This window comes from Microtus pennsylvanicus, chromosome 11 (genome assembly GCF_037038515.1).
Source record: "Microtus pennsylvanicus isolate mMicPen1 chromosome 11, mMicPen1.hap1, whole genome shotgun sequence".
NCBI classification, from domain to species: domain Eukaryota; kingdom Metazoa; phylum Chordata; class Mammalia; order Rodentia; family Cricetidae; genus Microtus; species Microtus pennsylvanicus.
This window is the reverse complement of record NC_134589.1, coordinates 45,480,030-45,493,254: the sequence shown is the minus strand read 5'-3', so window position 1 is coordinate 45,493,254 and position 13,225 is coordinate 45,480,030. Positions and strand designations below refer to the sequence as shown.

General features: G+C 53.1%; 1 protein-coding gene across 7 annotated transcripts in view; it reads right to left on the bottom strand.

Moving 5' to 3' along the window:
• The window catches only part of Rph3al (rabphilin 3A like (without C2 domains)), a 141,428-nt gene that overhangs the window by 69,283 nt on the left and 58,920 nt on the right, over positions 1-13,225 (bottom strand). For all 7 annotated transcript variants that reach the window (XM_075991626.1, XM_075991622.1, XM_075991623.1 and 4 more), the window contains exons 2-4: positions 12,170-12,279; positions 10,196-10,339; positions 7,756-7,885 (exon numbers count right to left, since the gene is read on the bottom strand). In XM_075991626.1, coding sequence (XP_075847741.1) covers positions 7,756-7,885; positions 10,196-10,339; positions 12,170-12,246 — 351 coding nt within the window. In that variant the 5' untranslated portion in view covers positions 12,247-12,279. The remainder of the gene's footprint in view (positions 1-7,755; positions 7,886-10,195; positions 10,340-12,169; positions 12,280-13,225) is intronic.

Sequence of the window (13,225 nt, the reverse complement as noted above, 5' to 3'; positions counted from 1 at the left end):
ACTTTTATGTACCGCTGGGCATACTAGTCAAGAACTCTGGCAGCTGAGCCTCATCCCCAGCCCCCAATAACTTGAACTTGTTTCATAACTGTTCTTCCTTATTTCTGGGTGTCTATCCTGGTGTTTCTGCCAGTGCACCACAGTCCCCCCGAATCTCCCGGAGAGGTTTGTGTGGACTTGGCCTCTCTCAAAGACCTCAGAACTGCTGGGCTTCCCTGGGTGGCTCTATTGAGGCCCTCAGCCTGGCCCCTCCCTCTGTTTTCTGATGCCATCCTCCCGCCCCTGTCATCCTCTCTCCCCAAACCTCAGTATGCCTTTCTTCCTTCTCATCTCAGTCTCCCAGTTACCCAAACCACCAACTAGACCAAGTGCCCACCATCCCTGTGCCTCTCCAGAGCCATGGCTGCTCTAGCCAGGCCCTGCTGGGCACCTTTCTCACCCCGCCTAGCATTGCTCCCCATCAGTGGAGGCTGCTCAGCTTCCCCCCCCCCCCCCCCCGTTATCTATTCTCGGGCCTCCTTTTGCCTTCCTCTTCTACAGCTCTCCCTCACCCATATGAGATTGGAGGATCGGGCAGGCTGGCATCCCTGCCTCCCCCCTGGAAGTCAGATGGGCACAATGTCCAGAGTTGCAGAACTGACATGCGGGTGTTCATGGAGCTATGGGCATTAACTGGCCCACTGGGCCACAGCCACCTGCTTCTGTCTAGATGACCCAGAGTAGAAGGTCAGCGGTGTGCTGGCGGCAGGACAGGGTGGATAGAATGAGCTCTGAACTGAACTGAACTGAGTGACAGTTCCTATATTTAGGGGAAGAAAAGCCTGGCTGCAGGCACCAGGCAAGACGAGTGCCCCTTAATGGAGATGTTCTGCTTGCCAACCCCAGGCGAGGTGGATGTTCCAAGATGTAGCTTGGTGTCTGGTCCAATCCTCTGATCCTGACAACAGGAGCCAAGTCAATTCCTGCCAAACAGCCTTGGCGACAGGCAAGCAGCCAGAGCGGCCCCTCAGGGCGGAGGAATTAAGTGACTTTTTCCTGGAATTTAGGAAACATCAGCCGCTCAATGAAAGAATCCATCTTTGTAATAAGGCACAAACACGCGTCTTCCGCATTGAATTAGGCCGAGGAGGAGAAAGGACACAGTGAGGCCAATCTGGAGGCAATGAGGATGAATATGCCAATCACTCAAGGCGGCTGGCTGCCGCCGCCATGTTTCTCTCCTTCCTCACCAGGGGCCGAGGTGTTTAACACCAGGCTTGGAAAGGTAGTCCAGGATGGGAGCCACTAGGAACTTTCAGCACACTCCCAACTCCCTGCTTAAAACAAAACAAAACGAAAAACCGTGGCTACCTCCTGACTCTCGCACATGGGTGGCGGGAGGTCAAATCATTCAGTCGGCCACTGTGCAGAGCAGTATGGCGACTTCTCAGAAAACCATGTGAACTACTGCGGGATTCAGCGAGGCCTCTGTTGGGTATGTACTCCCAGGGCCTTGGGAGGGGGAATCTCAGAGAGATCTGCACAGCCCCATACACAGCCACTTGTTCACAACGTGGGACCCACCCCCCAAGTGTCCATCACAGATGAATCCATCAACCAAGTATGGTCAGATAGACACCTGGGAAGGTTAGTCCCTTCACAAGGGAGAGGAATTCCAACAGGCACACGCTGTGGTACGGATAACACTTGAAGACGTGCTTAACGAATCTGGTGGAAAGTGGATTCTGGCTGCTCAGGGGACGGGGGGGGGGGGGGGGGTTAGGGGGTTGGGGGGGGCTGAGAGTTTGCACTCTCGGCGGGGATGCAGGGGGAATGTCTGTGCCTCTGGTCCTCAGTCTGCACTTTGAGCAGCCAGCACCTGAATTCTTTGACTCCTTTAGGAGGTGCTGAGGACTAACTAGGGAGGACTCCTAAATCTTGACAGGAGCACACAAGTCCCTGCTCAGAGTCAGCAGACTTTACAGGAAGTGCTACCGCCAGCCGGTGGAAAGTACCTGGGCATCTAAGAGAGGAAGGCTGGGAACAGATACGAAATGGTGATGGGGAGGGCAGGAAGGGACTCTGCTTCCTTAGATTGCCCAGGCTACCGGCAGGCAGGAGGGTGACAAGGAAGTGCCATCTGTTCCTCCCTTGCTCAGCAGCCACAAGTCCCTCATCCTGAACAGAATGGAGTCTGTGGCTCAGGGGAAAGGGCACAGCCTCTACCCAGCCTGGGGGGTTACTGCCAGTTTCTGCAGCAAGACACAGATCCTCTTTGGAGCAAAATAGTCTGGAGCCTGTGGCAGGAGGGATCGGGTGTGGCCCATGCCCTGCCCCACAGTGTTCCCCTATGCTGGGCTGGGGCCACTTTTGCTCAGGGACTGGAGAAAAACGCAGGCTAACCTCAGACTGCTTCCCCGACTCAGCGCATGGCATCTAGGCTGTGTCAGGCTGACTCTCCTGGACCCACACTGTGAGACCCATTTGGCGGAGACCAGGAAAAGCTCCGACTGCTTCCTTAGACTGGTGACAGAAGTGTCCTGGCCTCAGATGGTCATCCTGTAGACAAGCGCAGCCTCCCATGGCTAGAAAGTCAGTCTCTCAATTAGGCTGAAGGCTGGCTGACTCAGATTGGAGGCAATTAGGAGTACCAGACCTCTTTAATTAACCAGTCAGCCCCTCTCCCTTCCCACAACAGTGGGGGAAATGAGGGCAGGCAGCCAGCACCCCACCCTGTGTGTGTGTGTGTGTGTGTGTGTGTGTGTGTGTGTGTGAGAGAGAGAGAGAGAGAGAGAGAGAGAGAGAGAGAGAGAGTCCAATTACAGAGGACTACAGCCCAGGGCTGCTGTGCCTCCCACCTGTCCGTGCATCAGCTTGTGACTGATGAACACTGTCAGAGATCTTGCTGGAGAGGCATCCGTGTCCCCAGAAGCACCTGAGGATCTGTCCTCCCCCAAGAAGTCTGGCTTGGACACTTCCAATTCCAGGGATCTCCCCAGCATCCTTTCTCTTCAGCCTACCCAAGCACACGCACCTTTTGTTCTTAGGAGACTATCTCTTCCAGACAGCAATCCTGGCTGCTAAGTCCCGGGAACTCTAGGTCACAATAGCAGTGGGGTGTTGGTGACATGTCTGTCACTCTAGTGAATACTGCCCATCCACCTTGGCAGTCAGGACCTGAGAGAAGAATTCCCCTTCTAGAGTCCCCTCACCCCGGGTACCACACAGACTGTTCCTGGGTGCTGTAGGGCTCACAGGCATCAGCATCCTAACAGGGTCCCTGCCAGCCCAACACCAATACTGAGAATTGCAAAGGTACCCAAGTTCTCAACTCAGTTACCTAAACTTTGGAAAGCAACTGACTAACGATGGCAGCTTCAATTCAAAGTTCGAGAAAGAACAGATTCTTCTAGATATGGTGGTACTGCCTAGAACCCCAGCATTCCAAAGGCAGAGGAAGAAAGGTTGAGTTTGAGGCCACCATGGGCTACGTATTGAAACTCCATCTTAAAAAAAAATAGCATGAATTCTAATAAAGAAAACATAGGTTACAATGACTGAACTAGATTCCTCAAAATTCCAACGTTGAACCCCAACTCCCATTGTGACTATACTGGGAAAAGGAGTACTCTGAAAGTAAAGAATTAAGGTTAAATGAGGCCCAAAGTGTGAAACCATTATCTGATATGATTATGTCTGTAGAGGAAGAGACATTCGGCTTCTGCCCAGCGCCATATGAGGACATAGGAGAAGCCACCAACTGGCAGGCCAGGAAGATGCTGAATTGCCTTGGACTTCCCAGTTCTCCAAGCAATGGGGAAGTAAAGATCTTTTGTTAAGGGGCATAGCCCTGGCTGACTGTGGTGTCACCGTGTCTCTCTTGTGGTCCAGGAAGGTCAGGTCCATGCTCTGTGGCAAGTGTCCAGTCTAAGCAGGGAGCACCTGGGGCAGCCCAGTCACAAGGACAGTGAGAGGTCCCCACGTCTTTGCTAGGTGCTAGTGACGGACCAGCCTGTGAAAGGCTTCCCATACCAGCCAATCCGTACTTCACAAGCACCTGGTGCCAAGGGCTGCTCTGTGATCTTGACCTACAGATAAAGAAATGAAGGCCCAGAGAGGTGAAGTGATTTTACCAGACCACTCCATGGCAGACAAGCTGGGAACACAACCCAAGCTGACCCTACAGCTCTGGGCACCTCTGTTCCTGCTGTGAGGGAGAGAAACACCCCTCCCCCGGTGGCCACACCCAGTCAGGAGTTCTAAGCACTGTCCAGGGCTGGTGCGGAAGCAGCATACTGACAATTCTGAGACATAGGGTGGCCCAAGTGGCCTTTCGCTCTGGCCTTGTGCAGGCTAGGACTCTTCTCATTTAGAACCTCTAATCTTTCCTCATCTGTTTAGAACACACCAATGACGAGGATGCTCTGTTAACACAGGCCTCCATCCCATGATGCCTCATCCCCTAAGTCCATCATTCCGCCAATGGCAGCCATCACCACCAAGCTTGCCCCCAAGCTTGCTCTCTGTGTCTCTCTGTAGTCTATTTGGCCTTCAGCAACTAGAACCATCCCTTAAAAACACACAGCAGGGGCTGGAGAGGTGGCTCGGTGGTTAAGAGCACTGACTGCTCTTCAACAGGACCAGGGTTCAAGTCCCAGGGACTGTATGCGGCTCACAACTTAACACACTCCAACTCCAGAGGATCTTCTGCCCTCTGCTGGCCGGTGCGGCACTTGCACTCACAGAGCACACAGACACATAGGGGCAAACACGAAGACACTTAGACTGTATCCCACTCCTCCGCGCTGCATGCCATGCTCAATACTCAGTCTCCTAAAGAGAGTTCCAGCTCCTGGCCCAAGCGCATCCCTCGCCTCCTCTGTTCCAGATACTTTAATTAGCTCCTTAAGCTACTTCTGCCCCAGAATCTTTGTACCTGCAGTTCCCTCTGCCCAGATCTGCCCACACAGATCCGTACAGGACTGACTCTTGCCTGTGTCCAGGCTCAGTTCAGAGAAGTGCCCCCTTCACAGCCAAGGTCACATCGTTGTCCCCACCTGGTACACAGCCCTCAGTCTTCCTGCATTGTTTTGTGCTTACTCACTTAAAATTTGCCTGTTATCCCTTTTCAATGACAGCAAGGGTCTGTCTATCCCTGGAACCAGCCTGTGCACGGTGGACCCTCTACTATTAAAGAATGGTCAGCCAGGCAGTGGCCGCAGCACACCCCTCTAACCCCAGCACTCGGGAGGCAGAGTCAGGCGGATCTCTGTGAGATTGAGGCCAGCCTGGTCTACGGAGAGAGTTCTAGGACAGTCAGAGCTACACAAAGAGACCCTGTCTCAAAAACTCAAAACTTAAACAAATGGTTACCTATGACTGGATAGCCCAGTCTTCTTGAGGACATAAGAAGAAACTCGTCCAAACCTCCCAATGCCCTCAATCTACTATCCCCTCCCCCGCCTTTACCCTGAACAAATTTCTGTCAGACCAGCACCCAGTCTCCTTCCTGCTGGCAGAGTAAGAACACAGAATGGATAAATGCCCTCTAGCCAGCGACCAGTCCAGCCCCAGGGCACTGGACAGAGGGGGAGGGGAATCGGGAGAGCATCTCTCCCACAGCCCTCATCCAGCTGAGGCCCTCCCCTGGGACAGTCCGTTGCCTAGGCAATGGCTCTCTGAGGAGCAGCTGGCATTAACTCTTTGATAACTAGGGTAGGGACCGCAGCTCGCTCTGTGGAAGAGGCCAGGACATTCCCAGGGAAAGAGATACGGCACTGCCCGTCATGGGCCCTCAAACCTGGACTCTTTAGAGTCGTTGTGAGGTGGAGAGAGAGGAGGAGGAAACCTGCTGCTGTGGCAGCAGAAGCGGGGAGGAGAAGTCACAAAACATCACACACCTGGCCCCAGTCCTGGGAGCAAGGCACTCCCAGGTTTCCACGCCACCACGTGTGGTCTCCACCACCCTCTGCTGTGCTCGGATGATCAGTCCTGCCCATTAGACTAGGGTTACCACAGGCAATAGAGAGTGGGGAGGGCCTGTGCCTCCGACCCCAGCTTTCCCACGTAATCACCTGGTATATCAACCTCTTTCACAGTTAGCTTTGGGATGCCACTGAAGATGCCCTTGTCAAGGCTGCAAAAGACTCAGTGTCTCCAGTCCATGTTTCCTGCTCCGGCCTGCCCACCTCTACTGTCTTCTCGGTGTTCACCACCCACCCCACCCCTCGGTTTCTATCCTGTTTGTCCTTCCCAGGACTGATTAATCCCCAAACCATCTTAGTTGACAGCGGCTTGTCATCTTAAGAGAAAAGATTCTTTTTCCTCCATCTTGTTTACTTTAAAAACTCCAAGCTTGGGGCTGGAGAGATGGCTCAGTGGTTAAGAGCACTGTCTGCTCTTCCAGAGGACCCAGGTTTAATGCCCAGCACCCTCATGGCAGTTCATAACCATCTGTAAGTTCCAGGGGATCCAACACCCTCACACAGGCATAGATGCAGAGAAAACACCAATACACATAAGATATAAATAAAATTAATAATAATAATAAAGAACTTCAAGCTCAAAACAATGACCGGTGCAAATGGAGCTGCTTGAGGGTGGGGCCAGCAAAATGAGGGGGAAGCCGGAAAAGGTGCGGGAGGGGGGGAGGCAACAGCGTCTCTGAGCTGGGGAGGCAGCAAAGGGGAGCCAGGTGTTCATCACTGCACAGCACAGTTACAGATGGAAGAGGAATAATCTAGAAGAGTTTCTGCCAGGGAGAAAAAATAACAGGCCCCAAAGGACAGCAAGTAAAACTGAGATCCGAAATAAATGTGAACATTGGAAGGCACATTATTCTCTGGGAAATAATAAACTAAAGTCAGACTAGAAAAGTCTTGGGCTCGGGGACTGGAGAGATGGCTCAGCAGTTAAGAGCACTGACTGCTCTTGCACAGGACCTGGGTTCAGTTCCCAGCACCCACATGGCAGCTTGCAGCTGTCTGTAACTCCAGTTCCAGGGGACCCGAAACCCATGCCAAAACACTAATGCACATAAAATAAAATTGAAAAAAAAAGTCTTGCTCTCATTATGAAGTGATTTAATATGTGGCACAGTTTAATGTAAGAAATGGAGAAAATCTCTTTGCTCTTGCGAAGGCCTTTCTCCCTGGCATCAGGAGAACAGCAGCCAGAACAGAAGCACAGGCCTAGCGCTACTAACATGTCCTGGCTATCTATGACAGGTAAGGGTTTTTGTCTTTGTTTTTTGAGACATTGTGCCTAACATTTCCTGGCTGTCTAGACTAGGCGAGGGTTTTTGTTTTTGTTTTTTGAGACAGGGTTTCTCTGTGTAGTCTTGGTTGTTCTGGAACTCCCTCTGTAGATCTGCCTGCCTCTGCCCCCTGAATGTTGGGACTAAAGGCGTGCACGCCACAGCAGGACACTAGGTAAGGCTTTATGAGTTTTGCACCTGATGTATCTGATCCTCAGTTCACTGGAGTACATGTGATAATTGCCCCTATTTTCCAGATTGAGAAGACAAGGCATGAGATACCAGACCAATTCTCTGAGGTCTGATGGTTGGAATAGGAGCGGGATTCATACCCAGCTCTCACTCTTCTCAGAGCTATCTCTAGAAGCCAAACCATCCATTCCTCTTGCCAAAAAGCAAACAATATCACCACATGCAAAAGCATACACCTGCACATGTGGGAAACGGGGGACGCAAAGCCACGGGGCGGCAAAGCCGACCAGTGCTAGGGAGCTGATCAGCAAGGCTAGAGCGGGGCTTACCTTCCTGCAGTCTTTGCAGAACACAGAGGCGCTGCCCAGGAAGCCCAAGACCTCCCCGCAGAGCAGACACTGGGAGAGGCCATTGCCCAACACGTTCCGCTGCATCGTCTCTAGCCTCTCCACCAGACGCCTGCAACACAGGGTACAGAGTCAGAGGGAATGTCCTCCCTGTCCCTAACCCGGAGACTACACAGGCACAGCTGCTGCTGGCGTCCAAGCATATGTGCCATTCCCTCACCCCTTCAAGCCCTGGCTAACTCCCAGTCACTTGTTAACTTGCCATTAACTGAACACCTAGGATGCGCAGGACACTGGGAAGATGGTAGCAAACAGGACAGATAGCGCACACAGTCCAGGCTTTCCTGGAACTTAAATTCGACAAAAGGAGAAATTCACCAGCAAGAGAGCAAGCCAAGAGTGAGGGGACAAGAAGACAGATGAGGGGCCAGAGGCCCAGTAAGTAGTAGGGGGAGAGCAGGGAAGGGCACTCTGAAAACAGAGGCCTGAGAAATGTCCCAGAAGCCAGAGAAGAGCAGGGGCTAAGGCAGATCCCAGAGATTTTCAGGTCACAGGCTGGAGTTTGGTTTCAATCTGAAGCCACTGAAGAGTTTAAAGGTGATTTGACCCAAGTGACATTTTTCTAAGCTCCTGTGGAAATCTGGGATAATGAGGAAGAAGCCAGGAGGAGGAGAACCTCTCTCAGAAGGCTGGCGGCCTGGAGCTTCATCCCAGAGGGCAGTATTGAAGGCCTGGTAGGGGAGGGACTGTTGGCTTTGGGTCAGAGCACCTGGGTGGGTCAGAAGCTACAGCAGCAGAGAAAAACAAAACAAAACCAAAACAACAAAACTCTTCTTTGAAACTGTCCAATGCTGAGCACCTGGGGCCCAGATGGGCCTGGATGGGTACCCCTTCCACCGAGACCCCCTCTCCTCCCCCACCTCCTGCTATGAACTACAGCCTCCACGGAACTGTTTGGTTTGCCAGCCACTCTATTTCTGGTACCCAGCGGATGCTCAGTGGAAACTCCTGAATGGATGAAGAGCAGTGTGTGGCCACATCAAACCCTCTGATGGCCACCCCTACCCTAGGAGGAGGAAACTACACTTCCTGTTCAGAGAAGACTGGAGTCGAGGAAATAGGAGGGGGCTTGCTGAGTCATGAAGCTCCCAAGAAGAGGAGCCTGGGTCCACCTGCAAACCTGCCTGGTAAGGGCCCTCCTCACCACAGGCCTGTACTTTCTTGAGGTGACAGGATGTTGCTAAGGGGGGCACGGGATATCTAGCTCATCAGTGCAGCCATTCCCGTCTGCGCCCCACGGTGAGGCCACTCCCATTTGCATGCCCCATGGTGACCACCTCTGGTTTCCATATATTGGCATTGTTGTCCATCTGGGGACCTGTAGGGCCTGGGGGCAAACCCAGTTTTAGCCTGGCATGACCCGCTTGCTCTCAGGAACCCTCTTGTCAATCCATGTCATGTATCCACGCTTCACGTAGAGGGCACACTTCCTCCACACGACTCGGCATGCAGTATTGCTTCTGGGCCTAATGCCTGCAGCTCAGCACTTAGGGTGACACCAGACCACGAAAGGGACTTCCTGAGACAGTGGCCTGCTGGCTGAGGGCATCTAAAAGTGCTTCCACAACCTGGGGGAGCTGGTAGGAGCCTCCCCTGCTCACTATCCTGGAAATGGGGTGGGGGTCGATCACCAGCATTTATTGCTAGCCCAGAGCCTGGCAGGACCCTTGGGGAAGCGATCTGCGAGAAGTCAGGTTAGATGAAAAGAAGACCCAGCCGTTCTGACGTAATCCCTATTTGCACTGGCACGATAATGTCCTGTCCGTGTGATTGAGGCTCATACAAGAGGCCGCTGGCGCGGCAGTCATCTTTCTAGTGGGACCATCGCCTTCTAAAGCGGCCTTTCTACTGTGTCTGATTTTAAAAAATGATCATGGAACTAATGGGAAAAGATGAACAGAAAAATAACAAGATCAGGACAAACCGAGCTCCTGCCCAAAGCAGCGGAGTGCAATTGCACTTTCCTGAGGTCTTCCAAATCAAACAGCAATAAAAAGGCACACCAAAAGGGTGGATGGCTGAGTCCTGGGTGTTAGCGACCAGGAGAGGAGCTGAGGACATACTGGAGGGCTCTTCCTGCTGGGGCCACGGTAGGGCGAGGCAATGAACAGCCTCCACTTGAGTGCATCCCTTGACTGAGCTGCAGCTGGCAGGGGATACGCAGAGACCAAATCCAAACTGCTCCCTGGGCTCATTCCCACAGTCCTGGGGTCCGGGATCAGGATAATACCCAGTTCCCAGCTGTCTACATTCCAGGGGGCCGGATGAGAAGCTGACTGTGGCTGACTGGTACCCCGCAGACCCCCTGCAGCCTCCCTGCTCAGTGCCCTGGCTTTCTTGCTGGAGCTGCTGACTGGCTCACCCGATCCTCTGCTGCTCAAGGATGTCCAGGCGTTCTGCTCTCTGAATAACTTGCAGGATGACCTCCAGCTCCGCGGGGCTCAGACACTGGCTCCTCCTTTGCTTCTCCGTCTGGTAGGTGTGTACAGACCAGCCTGTCTGCAGCCTTAGGAGGAAAAGTGCAGCTGGAGATGAGGCTGCCCACTGCGGCAGGACCCTAGGGTGCCTACAAAGCCCCCATGAGAATGGTGGAGACACAGCCTGGGCACTGTGGTTCGGAGTCCATAGTGAGAATTCCTGTAACGTGTGGATTTGTGCCCATCGCTGGTGTCAGCATTGTTAGGAGGCAATGTGGGACCCACCATTTTCCAGTCTTGTAGGGGGGTCTTGGAGGGCCAGGCCGTATCCTGTCTGGTAACAGCCACTTCCTCGCCTTTTTCACTGTGTACCCCCACACTCTGCACTCAAACCACACCTGCCTCCTGTCAGCCTCTCTGTATGCTGTGGTTCTTCCACCTCAGGGCCTTTGCGTATGTTATTTCCTAGGCCTGGAACGTTCCCTGTTTCCTCACAACATTTACTTCTCTCACAACAGAAGCATCACACTCAAAGGGAAGTCTCTCTTGGTCCTGCACCCAGTTAGTATCCCGCCCCCAGCCCACTGTCAATCATCGCAATGAAAAGAACTGCACATCCCTAGGTAACCACAGCAAGCTTCACCCCTCCCCATCTCTGCTCTATTTCAAAGGGCCAAATGAGTTCAGGGATGTTCAGGGACTCCTGGGTGCCTGGTAGGAAGAGCGTGAGTTGGAAAACTCTTCAGATTTCCTGAGGGGTTCCCTGGACTCGACCCCCAGCTTTGCAGTGGGGTGTCGTTACAGCTGTCCCTTAGACACACACCCAGGAGGAGACCCTCACACTGGCTTTTCTGAAAGGCTATGACAGCTCTCAGCAGCTGCTGAGCAAGAGTTGAAGTTGGAAATGAAGGGGACACTGGAGGGTCAAGGACCGCTGGGCCCTGCCAGGGAGGACACGGCAACAGCCTGGCATCAGAGATTAGGTAAGAGGGACCATGCGCATCCCTTGTCACTCTCCCTGTGTGGGGGGTGCTGAGGCACCCAGAGGAGAGGAACAAGTCAGCTGCGAAGCAAGGATGCTCACATGTGACACGTGACACCACTCTTCCTGAGCGGCTCAGATTAGCTTCGTCTGCCTTTGATGTCTCAGCCCTGTCCCCCGCAGGCTCATACTGTCTAATTGCAAATTTCTTAAACTTGGTCCCAGTTGGGAGATGCTGGCTCCTGGTACGGGCACAGCCTAACAGCTGCAGGGTGCTCCTTGCCTATCAGAGCCAGGGACAGCACTCACCAGAGAGCTGAAAGAGACTGCGAGGCAAGAGGACATCTGGAAGGCTCGGTGACAGGTGCACAGTGTGTGTGGGGTGTGGTGGGGAGCAGACCTAACTGGAACTGAATGGTCACTAGGCTGAGGGTTAACAGGAAAATCAAGACACCCTCCACCCAAAAGGGAACAAGGGAGCCACAGAGGGACAGAAAGCCTGCTAAGGGTAAGGAGTGATGCTGTGGACTAGCTATGGTCTCTGCCAAAGAGATCCATTCATCCAGGGAACAAGCCTGTGCTCCGTGTTGTCCCACTATGACATCAGGGACAGGAGCAGAGCCAACGGGGAGGCCTTGTTCCCTGTGGGTTGCTGTGTTAGAGCACAGGTTTGGGATCAGATAACTCAGATGTGGGTCCCAACCCAGCCGCTCATCAGTGACATGGGCAAGACGTTCAGGCCTCACTTTCCTTTCCTGAGAAATGGGGACAAGTCAGTTCTACACCGTGGGTAATAAATGAGCGTGGGCCAAGAGTGGTGTGCACGTGCCAGCCGTCTCTCTCCAAACGTCCTTCTGGGAAGAGACCTTGCAAAGGCCTGGGAGGATGGCAACAGGTGGAGAAGGAAGGGCTACCCTGCACGCCACAAACTACTTACTTGGCTCGCAGAGCAAGCTGCCGATCGTTGGGGCAAACCCATTGGTCATTTCCACTGCTGAAGATGGTGTCAGCCATGGCAGGGAGCACAGCCCGAGGCGGGAGTCACATCTGAGACAAGGAGGACAGGAAAGAGCATGTCAGTGGCCGGGAGCTGATGGCAGGCGGGGTCCCACTGACCACTGTACTCCCTCCTCCAGCAAGGGCCTTTGGCAAAGCTCCTGGACTAGGTGGCCAGGTACATCACGTGACAAAGAGCCCAGAGCAGAAGGGACATCAGAGGGCAAGAATCAGAAAGACGACGACGACGAGAAGATACGCACTCAGCAACTTTTTGTATTTTTTTTTAAAACCATCTTTTCTCATTTTACATACCAATCCCAGTTTCCTCTCCCTTCCCTCTTCTGCTCCCCCCACCTTCTACCCACCCCACCCTGCATCCACTTCCTAGAGAAGGTAAGACTTCCTATGTGGCGTCAACAGTCTGGCATGTCACTTTAAGGCAGGACCAAGGCCCTCTCCCCTTATATCTTATATATACATTCCTCCAAAGAGAATGGGCTCCAAAAAGTCAGTTCAAACTGTAAGGATTAATCCTGGTCCCACTGCCAGTAGCCCTACAGACTGCCCGAGGCACACAACTGTCACCCACATTCCAAGGGCCTAGTTTGGGTCTCTGCAAGCTCCCCGTCGGTCAGTCTGGAGTCAGTGAGCTCCCACTAGCTCAGGGTAGCTGTTTCTGTGGGTATCACCATCATGGTCTTGACCCCTTTGCTCATATTATCGCTCCTCCCTCTCTTCAACTGAACTCTGGGAGCTGGCTGTGGATCTCTGCCTCTGCTTCCATCAGTTGCTGGATATTAGATGTAAAGCAAAAGATAACCAGCATATAGTCCAAAATCCCCAGAAAATCTAGGTAATAAGGAGAACCCTAAGAGAGATATACATGGATTCCCCTAGGAAGGGGAAATAGACAAGAACTCCTGAGAAAATTGGGAGCATGGGGTGGGGAGAAGCAAGGGTGGGAGGGGAGAGGGAGAGGAGAAGGGAAGTGGGG